Here is a 14,377-nt window from a genome sequence, read left to right on the forward strand (position 1 = left end):
TTATTATAACGTATTTCATTCTTGTATTATGTGTTATAGTAGGGTTATACGGTGCATTTACACATTGACTTGGGCTGGGCTGTCTTTATGTATATAACAAGTAGTATGGACATAGCACAAAAATGCAAAAGGGCATACAGTGAAAAATTCCTCCAGAAACAATCTCTGTTTCAAGATATCAGAATATATGATGTATGTTTGTGTGTGTGTGTGTATAATCAGAGATCTATGCATATGAATAAATGAGCACACATATATCTTATATATGGTAATCTACATATATTGTTGTCCAACGTGCTTTTTTAAATTATTTTTAAGAGAGAGACAGAGTGCAAGCAAGGGAGAGGCAGGCACAGAACCTGAAGCAGCCTCCAAGCTCCGAGAGCAGCACAGAGCCCAACACAGGGATTGAACTCATGAGCCGTGAGATCATGCCCTGAGGCAGTCAGACGCCCCCACTAACTTGCTTTTTAAACTTGATATATCTTGGAGATCATTAAAGCTATCTGTTTAATGGTTGCCTAGTATTCCACTGTATGGGTATACTGTAAGTTACTCTACCAGTCCCCAATTATTTAGGTTGTTTCCAATATTTCCCACTGCAAACAGTGCTGCAATGCGTAGCCATATACATGTGCTATTCATACATGTGCAAGTATACCTGTACGTTGAAGCCCTAAAAATCATGTCCTTTAGTGTGATCTCATTCTTCTAGTGACTATACTATACTATCCTTACAAATAAACTCGAAATAACATAAGGTTACAGAAGCTTGACATTGTACCAATGTGGAATAAACTATACAGACAGGAGCATACTGGACTTCAACCATCCTCATTCACAATGAGAAATAGGAATTATTTTAAAGTCACAATGATTTGAATGCTTAAGCATATACACCTGACTTGTTATTCCTTTAGTCTTGCTTAGCTTCTCCAACCTTAACATGCGAAGAATTGCTCTACAGGGGCACCCGGGTGGCTCAGTCAGTTGAGTGACCAACTTTGGCTCTGGTCATGATCTCATGGTTCGTGGGTTCAAGCCCCGCGTTGGGCTCTGTGCTGACAGCCAGCTCAGAGCCTGGAGGCTGTTTAAGATTCTGTGTCTCCCTCTCTCTCTGACCCTCCCCTGCTCACACTGTCTCTCTCTCTCAGAAATAAATAATATATTTTTAAAAATTAAAAAAAAAAAAAAAAAAAAGAATTGCTCTACAGCAGGAGTTCCCAACCTCAGCACTACTGACATTTGGGGCCAGACCATTCTTGGTTGTATGGGGCTGACCTCTGCACAGTAAGCCGGTTAACAGCATCCCTGGCATCTATCCACTAGATGCCATTAGCATGACCCCCATCTCCAGTTGTCACAACCAAATGTGTCTAGACATCACCACATGTCCTTTGGGGGATAAAATCACCTTTGGTTGAGAACCATTGCTACACTGGATGAATATTCATCCATGTTAAGCACTATTATTTACTATGTAACAGAGACATGGTATAAAACTCAAAATGAGTAAGGGTATTTGATGAGAAGCTGCCCTCCTTTCTACCTCAGCACCCAATTCACTTCTTCAGAAGCAGTTACATTTACCAGTTTCTCTTGTGTCTCTCAGAGTTAATTTCAGCCTGCAAATATCCATAATTTTTTGTTTTAACATAATGCTGATATACCATATGCAGTACTCGGAATCTTTTCCAGCTAAATTTAGCTCATATTTTTATTAGTACATATTAGAATAATTCAGCTTTAAAACCTTAATTCTGAACAGCTGTTTGATATTCCATAGTTTGATTTCAGTGTGTTTAAACATTTTTTAACGTTTATTTTTGAGAGACAAAGTGCAAGCGGGGGAGGGGCAGAGAGAGAGGGAGACACAGAACCTGAAGCAGGTTCCAGGCTCTGAACTGTCAGCACAGAGCCTGATGTGGGGCTCAAACCCAGGAACCAAGCATGAGATCATGACCTGAGCCAAAGTCAGATGCCTTACCAACTGAGCCACCCAGGCACCCTGATTTCAGTGTGTATACATCAATCATATATTAGCAGACATTTAGGTTGTTTCCCATCTTCTGCTCTTTTTTTTTTTTTTAATAAATCTAACTGTTTAACATGACTGCTAACATCAAATGTTTATTTAAAAAATAATAAACATGCTTTGAGCAGGGTGACAATCTACAGAGAATTTACAATTTTAGGCTGACATGAAACATACAATATCTCATAAAATGGAAATTCTGCAAAAGACCCTACAATAAACATTTCTAGTTTCCATTTTCAGAACTGCTGAAGACATGTTTTAAATGAATTTAAATAACTTAAAATTGCAACACATACTAAAACAATCAAGGCACATTACTATCCAGCTTCTCAGAAACAGAGAATTGTACTGACTTTAGGAAATTGTAAGTTAGTACTGCTTTATATCTTCTGGGTCACCAAACTCTTGTTAACTGTACCTTTTCTTTTCACTTAATGATTTTTGATGTAAATAGGCCAGTTCATTCTTTTCAGTGATTTATCTTTTTAGACCAACCCCTTCCTTAGCATGTGTGCTAAACTTCTTGTAACACCGCACTCCAGATAGAGCCCTGAATTTTCAATAATGCCAGTTCACCCTACCCCTGGCTTAGTCCTCAAAATTATAGAAATATGCAAAATTGGTTGTTTAATCACACATGTTCATATAAACAAGCTTACTGAAATGCTTTTCCATACCACTACAAATATACCTAGATTCAATATAAAGATCTCATCTTCTGCTCTTAACAAACTGTGCTGTAGTGAATATTCTTGTGTATTCCCCATTTTGTACATGTGGGAATCTGTATGCACAATGGTGATAGAATCACTGAGAAAAGGTGTATGGACATTTTACATTTTGGTAGGTTTTATACACACTTGAGACAATAAAGAAGTTTGAATACAGACTCTATATTAGGTGATAAGGGATTTTGCATGGTTGTGATAATGATATGATTGTGTAGGAAAATGTCTTTATTCCTAGGAGTTAGGAGCAGAGTCATGGTGTCTGCAACTTACATGCAAATAGTCCAGAAGAAATGTATAGGTGTGATATATATACTTACATACATACAGGCATATATAGACAATTATATAAACTGAAAAAGAAAGCAAATGTGCCAAATAATTTTAAATTATTGAATCTAAGGGGAAGATATATACAGGTGTTTACTACATGATTCTTCAACTTTTCTGTATTAAGTTTTCAAGCTAGGGGCACCTGAGTGGCTAAGTCAGTTAAGAGTCCAACTCTTGATATTGGCTCAGGTTGTGATCTCTTGGTCATAGGATTGAGCCCCATGTGAGATTGAGCTTGGGATTCTCTCTCCCTCTCTCTCTGCCCTTGCTTTGATTGTGCTCGCTCTTTCTGAAAATAAATAAAAAGTTTTCAAAATAAAAATTGGGAAAGAAAAGTTATTGCATACATGAAACAAAAACAATACTGTGAAAACGGAACAATTGTTGAATTAAAAGGAGCTCTTGGAAATTTAAAATAAATATTCTAATTCAAGCAGTAGAAATGTGGAGCATAAAGCTGAAGAAGGTTCCTACAACATGGAAAAGAGAAATTATGAGAGAAAAGATATAAGTGGGAAATCTGATAACCAGGTTATTTTCATTTCAGAGAGGAAAAGAAATTAGAAGAATATTATCAAAGAAAGGCAGGATAATTCTGCAGAGTTGAAGATATGAATCTTCAAATTAGAAGCTCATTGAAGGCTGAACAAGGTTAAACCATCATCATGAACACTTATTGAGCACGTACTATCTGCTAAGCATTTGAATCAATCCTGTCAGTTCTCACGACCCTCAGAGGCACATGGTATCCTCCTCAGGTGAGGCCTGGGGAGGTGGCTTCTCCTGAAGTCACACTGGAAGTAGCAGAGCTAGGATCTGAGTGCAGTCTAATTCTCCTCGGTTCTTAACAACTATACCACTTATCTAAAAAGATCCACATATAGGCTAAATTATTAAATTTCAAAACTCTAAGGGGGCGCCTGGGTGGCTCAGTCAGTAAAGCCTCCGACTTCAGCTCAGGTCATGATCTTGCAGTCTGTGGTTTCAAGCCCCATGTCAGGGTCTGTGCTGACAGCTCAGACTCTGGAGCCTGCTTCGGGTACTGTGTTTCCCTCTTTCTCTGCCCCTCCCCTGCTCACACTCTGTCTCTCTCTCAAAAATAAATAAACATTAAAATTAAAAAAAAAACCTCAGAGCATACATAAAGATCCTAAATGCTTTCAGAGGGCAAAACACAGGTCACCTCGGGGATGAGGAGTTATTTAAATAGCGTTTAGACTTCTCATCAAGAATACTTCATTGAAAAAGACAATGGAACAATGTCTTCAAAGTGTAGAATCCTATACCCAAATGTGAGGGTAAAATAAAGGTGGTTTTGGAAATCTATGAAACTAGAAAACTTACTTCACCCACTCCTGATGGAGTTATGTAAGTATTTTAGCAGCATGTTAGGATGTGAAGTATAAATTAGTAAAACTAGGGCTGCCTGGGTGGCTCAGTCAGTTAAGCATCTAACTCCTGATTTTGGCTCAGGTCATGATCTCATCGTTGTGGGATCAAGCCCCACATTATTGGGCTCCATGCTGAGCATGGAACCTACTTAAGATTCTCTCTCTCTCCTCGTCTCTCTCTCTCCCTCTGCCCTCTCCCGCATGGGTGTGAGCACATATGCTCTCTCTCAAAAAAAAAAAAAAAAAAAGTAAAACTAATCTGACTTCAATAAAAAGAAATCTGAGGATGGCAAGTGAATAACATATCAAAGAAAGTAACTGGTCCAGTTTATAATAGGAAATTATTAACTCAAGGGAAAAAAACATATAAGGAAGTCAGAGTCCAAACATAATAAACTGTAGTTGGCATGACTCTGAGCAGCAACTAGAAACAAATTAGTTGAGTCCAGACAGACTGGGAAAGTTTAGGACAGACTATCTCTTTTCATATAACCTTTGTTATAACGGCATGTTTTTAAAAACAATGTGTTACTTTGACACAAAATTTTATTTAAATAATATTACTATACTGTTCATCAACTGAAGCTCCATACAACTGTCAAATAAAACTATAAAACCTGTAAGTTTTAAAAGTAAGTTTGCCTGAAGCAGACAAGTGTCACCTTTAAACAGTGAGACTGTGCTCAGCCTGACTTCCACAAAGCAGAACTCTCCAAGAAAAGATAATAAAGAGCTTTCTTTAATAAAAAACAAACAAATAAAAAACCCCTAAAAACGACAATATTCAACCCTTTTCTTTGGAAACGGATTCTCAAAGGGATCATAGTTTACCATGCTTTTTATTCAGCTACCAAAAGCGAACTGCCTCAATCTTTGACACCCTGGTTCTGTGAACCAACAAACAGATGCTACATATAAAACCAAAGCTTTCAAATTTTTCATGTCATAATTGTGGGAGCTTTCCATGAACCCTGTGGAGAAATACAATGCTATAAAAAGTGTAATACCAGCTCTTATGAATATCTGAAGTGTGTAAGATGATACAAGAAGTACCTTATAAGTAGCTTGTAAAAATTTTTTTGAAGAGCTCCAGCGTTATAATGTACACGGGCTGGAAAAGGATTGCTCTTTCTCTCCTGTGACCTTCCTGGGCTTCATTGTCTTGATCTTTAAATTCGAAGGGGTAGAGTTAGCGTTGGAGTAGGTGGCCTTTGAAGCCCTTTCCAGTTCTTCCACTGTGTTCTCTCTCTTCGAACTTAATGAAAGACCACTTGGAAACTGTGCTTTGGTTGGACTCCCGGTTCACCTGGACAGTTCTTCAGATTTCTTTATTAATAATTTTGGCAGGTGAATCTGTGCAGAAGTCCCGGGCTGCACAGTGTGTTTGTCCGGCTCTCTGAATCCCCCTTTGTGAAGGCCGTGGGGCCACCACAGTGAGGCTTGTTTGCTGTCTGTTCCTAGAGCAGCTGCTGCTTTTCTTCCTTTATCCTTATGGAGCAAAAGAAAATGCAGGGATGCTTGTGTGCTTCAGAGGAGGAGAATGCTCTCCACGCAGGTTATTCTCTGGGTTAAAGTGGACGGGCTGAGCACCGAGGAGCTGGTTCAATGGGAAGAGAGGTCGAGGCAGCATCTGCCCTCCTGTTTGTTTCGACAGTTTCAGTCTTGAATATAGAATGTGTTGAGTGAGAGGCGAGCAGAAGTTAAGAAATGCCCTACTGCCTGGTTTGTCAGCCAGTTTGGGGAGTGGAGGCGGAGAGTGGGAGGGGAGAAAGGGACATACAGCTAGTTTTCTTTTTCTATGATTAAATCCCTTGTAATTTCATAATCTCCGCCTTGGAAATTCTCCCTGCAGTGTATCTTGTGTAACAGTTCATTGACCAAGGAGTACGGTTTCCTGCTTTTGGTAGGAAATATAAAAATTCCAAATATTTTCAACCTTGTGATATTAATGGGCAAACCTGGTTCCACATGATCTTACAGGACCGTATATTTTTGCTCAAACACACTACACATGAAACGGCAAACAGAACCATAAATCCAGTAAAAAGAATATACAAAGATTGAAAGATGTAGGAAGGGAATCAGAGAATACCATCACTTCAGGAGGGAAAGGAAAAAAACCAGTAAGTAATGTTACAGGAAGTGGAAACAATGAACGGGAAACAAGTGCAGGGTGAGGGCAAAAGGAAGAGAGAAGGCACAGTCGACTGCAATAATGCCACAGAGAACAGTGTGCATTCCTGGGCTTCTGCATACAGACTGCTGAGCCTGCTGTCTTTTACTCCATACAGATGTGTGACCGGTCATGGTAAAAATAGGTTCCTTCCCTTAGAAAGCCCAGTCAATGGTACATGCTTAGAAAAAACTATGGATGATACATTAACTTAACACTGATTACTGGGAGAGAGCTTTTCTGGAGTTCTACTTTCTATATTATGTATCTTGGTACTTTTAAATGTTTTTAAAGAGCACATAATACATATTAGTGTAAACAGAAAAAAACAAAACAGACTTCTTAATTTTTTTTTAATTTTGAGAGAGAGGGACGGGGGGAGAGAGAGAGAGAGAGAGAGAGAGAGAGAGAGAGAGAGAGAGAGAGAGAGAGAATGCACCCATGCAAGCAAGAGCAGGGGAGATGCAGAGAGAGGGAGAGTGTGTGTGTGTGCATGTGCCAGGGACGGGCAGAGAGAGAGGGACAGAGAAAATCCCAAGTAAGTTCTATGCTGTCAGAGCAGAGTCCTACTTGGGGCTTGATCTCATGAACCGTGAGATCATGACTTGATCTGAAAATCAAGAGTCAGCTGCTTAACCAAGTGAGCCACCCAGGTGCCCCCAAAATTGACTTTTAAAAAAAAAACTCCAACAACTATAGGGCTCCTGAGTGGCTCAGTTGGTTAAGTGTCCGACTCTTGATTTTGGCTCAGCTGTTGATCCCAGAGCCTGGGATCAAGTTCCGTGTTAGGCTCCATGCTGAGTGTGGAGCCTACTTAAGATGTTCTCTCCCTCTCTCTCTCTCTCTTTCTCACTCTCTCTCTGTCCCTCTCCCCCACTCTTGCACTCTCTCTCTCTCTCTCAAAATATTTTTTTGTTTAATTTTTTTTAATGTTTTATTTATTTCTAGGAGAGAGAGAGAGAGAGACAGCGCGAGCAGGGGAGGGTCAGAGGGAGAGGGAGTCACAGACTGAAACAGGCTCCAGGCTCTGAGCTGGCAGTCAGCACAGAGCCCGACGCGGGGCTCGAACCCACGAAACGCGAGATGATGACCTAAGCGAAAGTCGGACGCCCAACCGACTAAGCCACCCAGGTGCCCCTTTTTTTGTTTAACTTTTAAAAATTCCAAGATCAAGGACATTTTCCTTTCTCTTTTATAAGTGTGGATTAGAGGTGATAAAGGAAGAGTTATATCCCTTTCTTTCACCTTCATCTTTGCAGGAAGTGAAGGATATTAAACAGATTCCAATATTTACATAATTAGAGTTGAGCATTTTTCTCAATTCTTGACAGCCACAGATAGCCAGACTCTGTGACCCCTGACACCTGTCATTGTTCCTATGGGGCTTATAGTCTCAAGGGGATTTGCTCTTTCTTTATGGACAATCTTGTGAGCATGTTAGTCTCAGCTTTCCAATTCTTTTTTTTTTTTTAAGATTCTATTTTTAATTAATCTCTACACCCAATGTGGGGCTCAAGCTCACAACCCCAAGATTGAAAATTGCACGCTCTACCAACTGACCCAGCCAGATGTCCCTCCAATTAGTTTCTTAAGAACAAAAATAGTATCATATCTCTTTGGAGACTAGAGTAGGCATTTAAGTATTTCTTCATTGGCTGTTTGATTGCTAAATCCTCTTGCAAACTTTTTTGCCTTTCTTCCTTACTTTGAATGGAACTCTTCATTCTCCAGAAGTGTCTAAGCAGGAACTGCTTTTCCAGGGATTACTAACAGAGTATAGATGGTAGCCGCTAATGGTACACATCTTCATTTCGATTTCATGGGGGCAAATGCACACTTCTGTTTTAACCCAACTTCCCCTCAGAGCCAATTCCAAGAGATGAGGTCAGGGAAGCCCTTTTTCTTAAACCTGCACAGTTCCAAAGGCAAATCTGACCAAAACAAGTATTATCAGAAAACTTGGAGGCATCAGTGTGTGAGGTCTCAGGCCACCCTCACCCTCTTCCCTATAGCCTTTGTATACCCTCCTTCCCTTGGCTCTTGCTACCCATTCTATGCTCCAGCAATGAAGAGGCTATTAGGCTATTTGGCATCATTTCTGCTTATGATCTCCTATAATATCTTTCAAGTCAAGAGGTTGAACCAATTTAATACTGGCCAGACAGGGCCTGAAAGCAACAACTCCCTTGGGACAATGTTTTGGTCTTACCCTACAGCTAAGTTAGCTCCGTCTGAACCCATTTTACTCTGCTTACCTTCAGGAAGGGGTAGCAAGCTATTTGCTGACTCCACCTGGATCAGGCCTATAAATGCGTATAAATTCCTGAAATTTTCTGAATTTCAGTGTATGGAGGAGCTCAGGTAGACAAGGGGGTGAGACTTCAAGTCTCATTTACACAGGATTTATCTGACTGAGAAAATGTCGTTGGACAACACAAAAATGAGAGGGACAGAGGAGTCATGTACAAGTAAAGCCCCCTTGCCCCCTGGCTCCTTCTTAGCACTGCTATCGATCAAACCAGGGCACACGCAGCAAGGAGAAATCCTCTTAGCTTTTCACAACTGCCTTGGAAATGGCATTACTTTTCCTCAAAAAAACATGGAGCATCTACACATTTCCTCTAAGGATCCCCTGGATTACTCAGTAACATATCCACTGTTGTCTCAAATGATTGCTATAGGAAATGACATTCTACCAGCAAGTTGGTTAAGAGAGTGCCTTAGAAATGTTCTGTCTGCACATATCATCATTTGAAGCTGGACCCTAACTTTACAGTGGTCCAACGAACTGCTGAGACAGGTCCCTGTTATATGTGCAGACAGGTTTATGCAGGACTCCTCGTTCCTGGAAAGAATGTTCATTTGACTTAAAGAATATAAATAAATAAAAGTATTTCCTCATACTAAAATGAGATAAGTCACAGGGGAAGATTGGAATTATTCTTCTCAAGCCATGGAGTAAAATGGTAAGAAAATTTGATACTGAAATAAAAAGACAAAGGTTTCTAATTCAGATGGCAAAACTGAGAAGCAAGGTCAGGAAGAGCAAATGAAGCCATCTGAGTCTCAGTGACAGTCCTGCTGACGCTGTGCGGGTCACAGGGCACCAGTTTCCCTCGGCAGGACATAGAATCAGCTTTGTGCCCAGTAGGAAATATTGCGTTATTTCAGTTAGTTTTACAATATGTTCCTATATTCTTCTATAGATAATGTAAACATCTTAGTCCTTACTTTATAGTCTGTTTTTAAGTATCTTGCATTATAGGTAATCCTATAAGCATTAAAAATATGAACCTCCAAAACAAGTTACAGGATGATGTTGTACAATGCAACATTTATTTTATTTCCTTTTATTTTTTTTTAGGGAGGGTGCCAGTGAGTGAGGGGCAGAGAGAGAGAGAGAATCCCAAGAAGGGCGGTGGAGGGGAGAGAGAGAGAGAGAGAGAGAAGCAAGGCTCACCCCAAGCTGGGCTCTTGCTCGCCTGAAGGGGGAATTGAACTCCCACACCGTGAGATCATGACCTAAGCCAAAGTCAGATGCTTAATGGACTGAGCCACCCAGGTGCCCAAGCAAAATTTATTTTTAAAGAGATTTAATTCATGTTGCATAATCCCCTAGAACATTTTTAAAACATGAATTTGAATTACAAATTCAATACATACATTACAGAAACCAATATAATTTAAATTTTTATCACAAACTATATACAACTTTTGAAAAGGGATATGGTATAAGTCTATAATAAATATCATTAAGTAAAAGAATGAAAAACTGACTTCAAAAATAGGAATATAAGAATTTATTTTTGAATTATTTCTTTTATAAAAGAAGATAAAAAGATTTTAAAAGATGCTAATAAGACATGGACTTGGGTAAAAAGTAAAAACCAAGATAAAAGACCTATAAAACAGTAGTTAATCACAATTAAAATATTTTAATATTGAAGAATGAATTTTTGGACACAGAAACTGAAGGTATTAAGTATTTATCCTTTATTTCTTTTTTTTTTAATGTTTATTATTTTTGAGAGAGAGAGGGAGACATGGAATCCGAAGCGGGCTCCAGGCTCTGAGCTTCAGCACAGAGCCCAACACGGGTTTCAAACTCACAAGCCACGAGATCATGACCTGAGCTGAAGACAGACACTCACCCTACTGAACCACCCAGGCATCCCAGAAGTTATCCTTTATTTCTTGAACCCTGGTTTTGAAAAACTAAGTACTCAACTTTTTATTCAAGAATCCCAATGTTCATAGCAGCACTCTCAACAACAGCCAAAACATGGAAAGAGCCTAAGGGTCCATCAACTGATGAATGGACCAAGAAGATATGGTTTATCTATATGATGGAATACTATATGGCAATGAGAAAGAATGAAATCTGGCCATGTGTAGCAACATGGATGGACCTTGAGGGTGTTATGCTGAGCAAAATCAGTCAGGCAGAGAAGGACAGATACCATATGTTTGCACGTATAGGAGGATTAGGAGGAACTTAACAGAGGACCATGAGGGAGAAGAAGGGGAAAAATAGTTGGGGAGAGGGAGGGAGGCAAATCATGAAAGAGTCTTGAATGCTGAGAACAAACTGAGGGCAGATGGGGGTGGGAGAGAGGGGAAGAGGGGTGATGGGCATGGAGGAGGCCACTTGTTGGGATGAGCACTGGGTGTTATATGGAAACCAACTTGACAAAGAATTATTAAGAAAATAAATAAATAAAATTTTAATAAAAAAATAAAGAATCCCAAGTACGAAATCTGAATATTGGTGGGAGTTCAAACCAGTAAATACCACAATGTAATTAACCTTCATTTCATAGGTGGGAAGATGGACAGAAATGGAGTAGAGAAGTGAGTCAGTAGTGGGTACTCATCTGAATGAAAGCATTCTAATGCCCTGAATGCCCAGGACCACAGAATGTTGCAATTGCAAGGGATTTCAGATGTCAGTGGTCTAGCCTTTTATCTTGTTGGTCAGTATGCATTTATCTCATAAATTGATGATTTTGGAGGACACATATTGGCAACTTTTAATCCTTCCTAATGTCAGTGCGATATGGTCTGAGAGAAGTCAAATCCACTGACCAAGAGGTTCATATCTGCCTCATTTCTAGCTCATCCTACATACATACCTTCTATGGTGAACTTACTGAGTATTTCCTCACTGGACTGCACTATGGTGGTGCTAAGTCCTCACAGTATTTCATTTTCCTTTTCTATCTAGTTGCAGGGGAACACAATAGATTTACCATATTCAAAAACCCTCTCCTTGGAACTGATCTGAGTTCGAGAAAGGTGGAGCTTGAAGTAACCTGTGGGAGTACTTTTCATTCTCATCTTTCTACATCTTAACTTACCTCAGTGGAAAATATTATTTATCTTTATCTTTCTTTTAATGTTTTATTATTTATTTTTGACAAGGTGAGACAGAGTACTAGCAGGAAAGGGGCAGAGAGAGAGGCAGACACAGAATCCAAAGCAGGCTCCAGGCTCTGAGCTGTCAGCACAGAGCCCGACACAGGGCTTGAACTCACAAACCACGAGATCAAGACCTGAGCCAAAGTCAGAGGTTTAACTGACTGAGCCACTCAGGTGCCCCTCTCTTTATCTTTTAAGGTGACCCAAAAGCATCTGAAACTGGGTCTCTAAGTATAACATGTGTCCTCCAATGAACTGCCAAAATTCATTGTCTTTGAAAGTAAAAATATCAAAACTATGTAGTCATTTAAAAAGAATGAGTTTGAATGACATGTTTGAGATTTGATGTTTGCAATGAGGGCAAAAGGCAAGTCCTAATGGTAAATATGTGAGTCCATTTAAAATATTTTACACTTATTTGTTTGTAAAAAGGCATGGAATGATGCACTCAGTGGTTGACTGGAGAGTGGGACCGTGGTGTGCAAAGAGGGTTAGGAAGAGGACTCAAGCTTTTTCCTTTATTCATTTCTGAATTGTCTGGATGTTTCACCAGGTGTGTACTTAAATTCTTAAAAATTCAACATCACGTGAACACATTCACCAAGAATCCTTATCGATCTTTGCTGCATTAAAAGTCTGGGAAACTGTTAAATTCTTGGTTTGACTGGTTCCATAGAGAGTTTAATTGCTTCTGGTTCTTTGCTGGGTACCAGGCTACAAAGATCAATAATATCTGGTCTACAACAGGATGGAAATTTGCCCCAAAATGCAGATAAGAGGAAAAGAGGATTTGGTTTAAAAAAAAAAAAAAAGGCACCATCACCACTAGGGATACATCAGCACCCTCACTTGTATCACAGTTGGCCTTCTGTAGGCTTCATCTTTTGGCAGCACCACCGGCAGACGTCATCCTCTCATTCTTAAAAGTCAAATTTAGGATTAAGACTCCAGTTAATACCGCTGAGCGGGAAGTGTCCTTGGGGAAAGAGAAGTCCCCCGAACATACCCACTGGGGTATCCAGAATTGATTTTGCAGCTGCACAGATTCCTGTCTTGTCTGGAGTCTCTGCTGAGTAATGTACATTCTGGGACAGCAAACGGGCAACTGGTGACTTTGAACCAAATTTTACCTTTCAACTCAATCCAGGGAAATTGCAACAGAGTGGCCCACGATGCAAAGTGCTATGTTGAACGCTAGACTGTGCTTTATGTTTTTCCTCCCAACTTCACTGTCCATGCACCAAAAGGTTGATGCTACAAATATTGGATGCCACACTTACCTGACAAGCTTCTTCCATCCCACCTGGGCGCGGGGGCTCTGAGCGAGCGCGCGAACCGTGGCTGGAGCCCGCCTCTCGCGGCCGGAGCGGACTCGGCGGGCCGCGGGTTCCCCTGCCGGCCCCAGTGCGGGAGCCGCTTTCTGCCCGGGCTCCCGCAGTCAGCCCCCCGCGCGCACGCGCGCTCCCGCCGGGGCGGCCCCGGCGCCTCCAGTCTTCGGCAGGGCTGCGACTGGACAGCTCCGGCGGGCGGGGCGGGGCGGCTAGGGAGGCTCTCCGCGACCACGTGACCGGCACTAACATGGCGGCGCCCAGCGGCGTCCACCTGCTCGTCCGCAGAGGTAAGCACCTGGAGGACGGCCCCGCGGGGGATTGCACGGTAGCTCATTCGCTAAGCACTGGGGCTCAAAGGGTTACACACCCGCGTTCAGACATCTCGACGCACACTAATGTACTTTCAGTTCTACCGAAACGCCAGGCACACGGGCTGACACATGGACAAGCCGCAGGGACAGATAGACACGTTTGTTCCCTCGTCGCTTGCCTAGACTCCGTCACTGCCTGGCACCTATTCGCTGTCACTCCTTGAGATTTCTGAGACATTGTCTTAAGTTTTCCCCCACGTCAGTTGTATGATTCGCGATGAACCTATGGTAACTCTAAAATGTGCCTGGATACTCAGTTGCCGGAGAGAAAACAGTTGGTGTTTGTTGTTTCTGTTGACATGACACAACACGTCTTTCGGGAAAGTTGCAAATTGTGATTATTCTTTTACAGGACTTAAAGTTAAGAAGAGGAGAAATTGTCTTAGTAGGTGGTATCCTTGTGTGAGTGGTGAGGTTTTAGTAAACGTGCATATAGTTTTGAAGGTAAATTAGGGAAATCCTTGTTGGATTTGAACTAGTTTCTGAATCTTGGTTAGAAAGAACTAGGAAGTTGTTTCAAGGATTGGGAAAGAGGGGAGCTAACATATTTTGAGGGAGCTTAGGTGTCAGCTCCTGTGAGGTAAACGTTATTTT

At 40.9% G+C, this 14,377-nt stretch overlaps 1 protein-coding gene across 1 annotated transcript in view; it reads left to right on the plus strand.

Annotated features, from left to right (window-relative positions):
• Positions 1–13,650: 13,650 nt before the first annotated feature.
• METAP1D (methionyl aminopeptidase type 1D, mitochondrial) overlaps positions 13,651–14,377 on the plus strand; it is an 85,809-nt gene continuing 85,082 nt past the window's right edge. The window contains exon 1 of the mRNA XM_039239226.1: positions 13,651–13,699. Coding sequence (XP_039095157.1) covers positions 13,660–13,699 — 40 coding nt within the window. The 5' untranslated portion in view covers positions 13,651–13,659. The remainder of the gene's footprint in view (positions 13,700–14,377) is intronic.

The sequence above is a fragment of the Hyaena hyaena genome, unplaced genomic scaffold, assembly GCF_003009895.1.
Source record: "Hyaena hyaena isolate Hyena2069 unplaced genomic scaffold, ASM300989v1 scaffold_154, whole genome shotgun sequence".
NCBI lineage: Eukaryota > Metazoa > Chordata > Mammalia > Carnivora > Hyaenidae > Hyaena > Hyaena hyaena.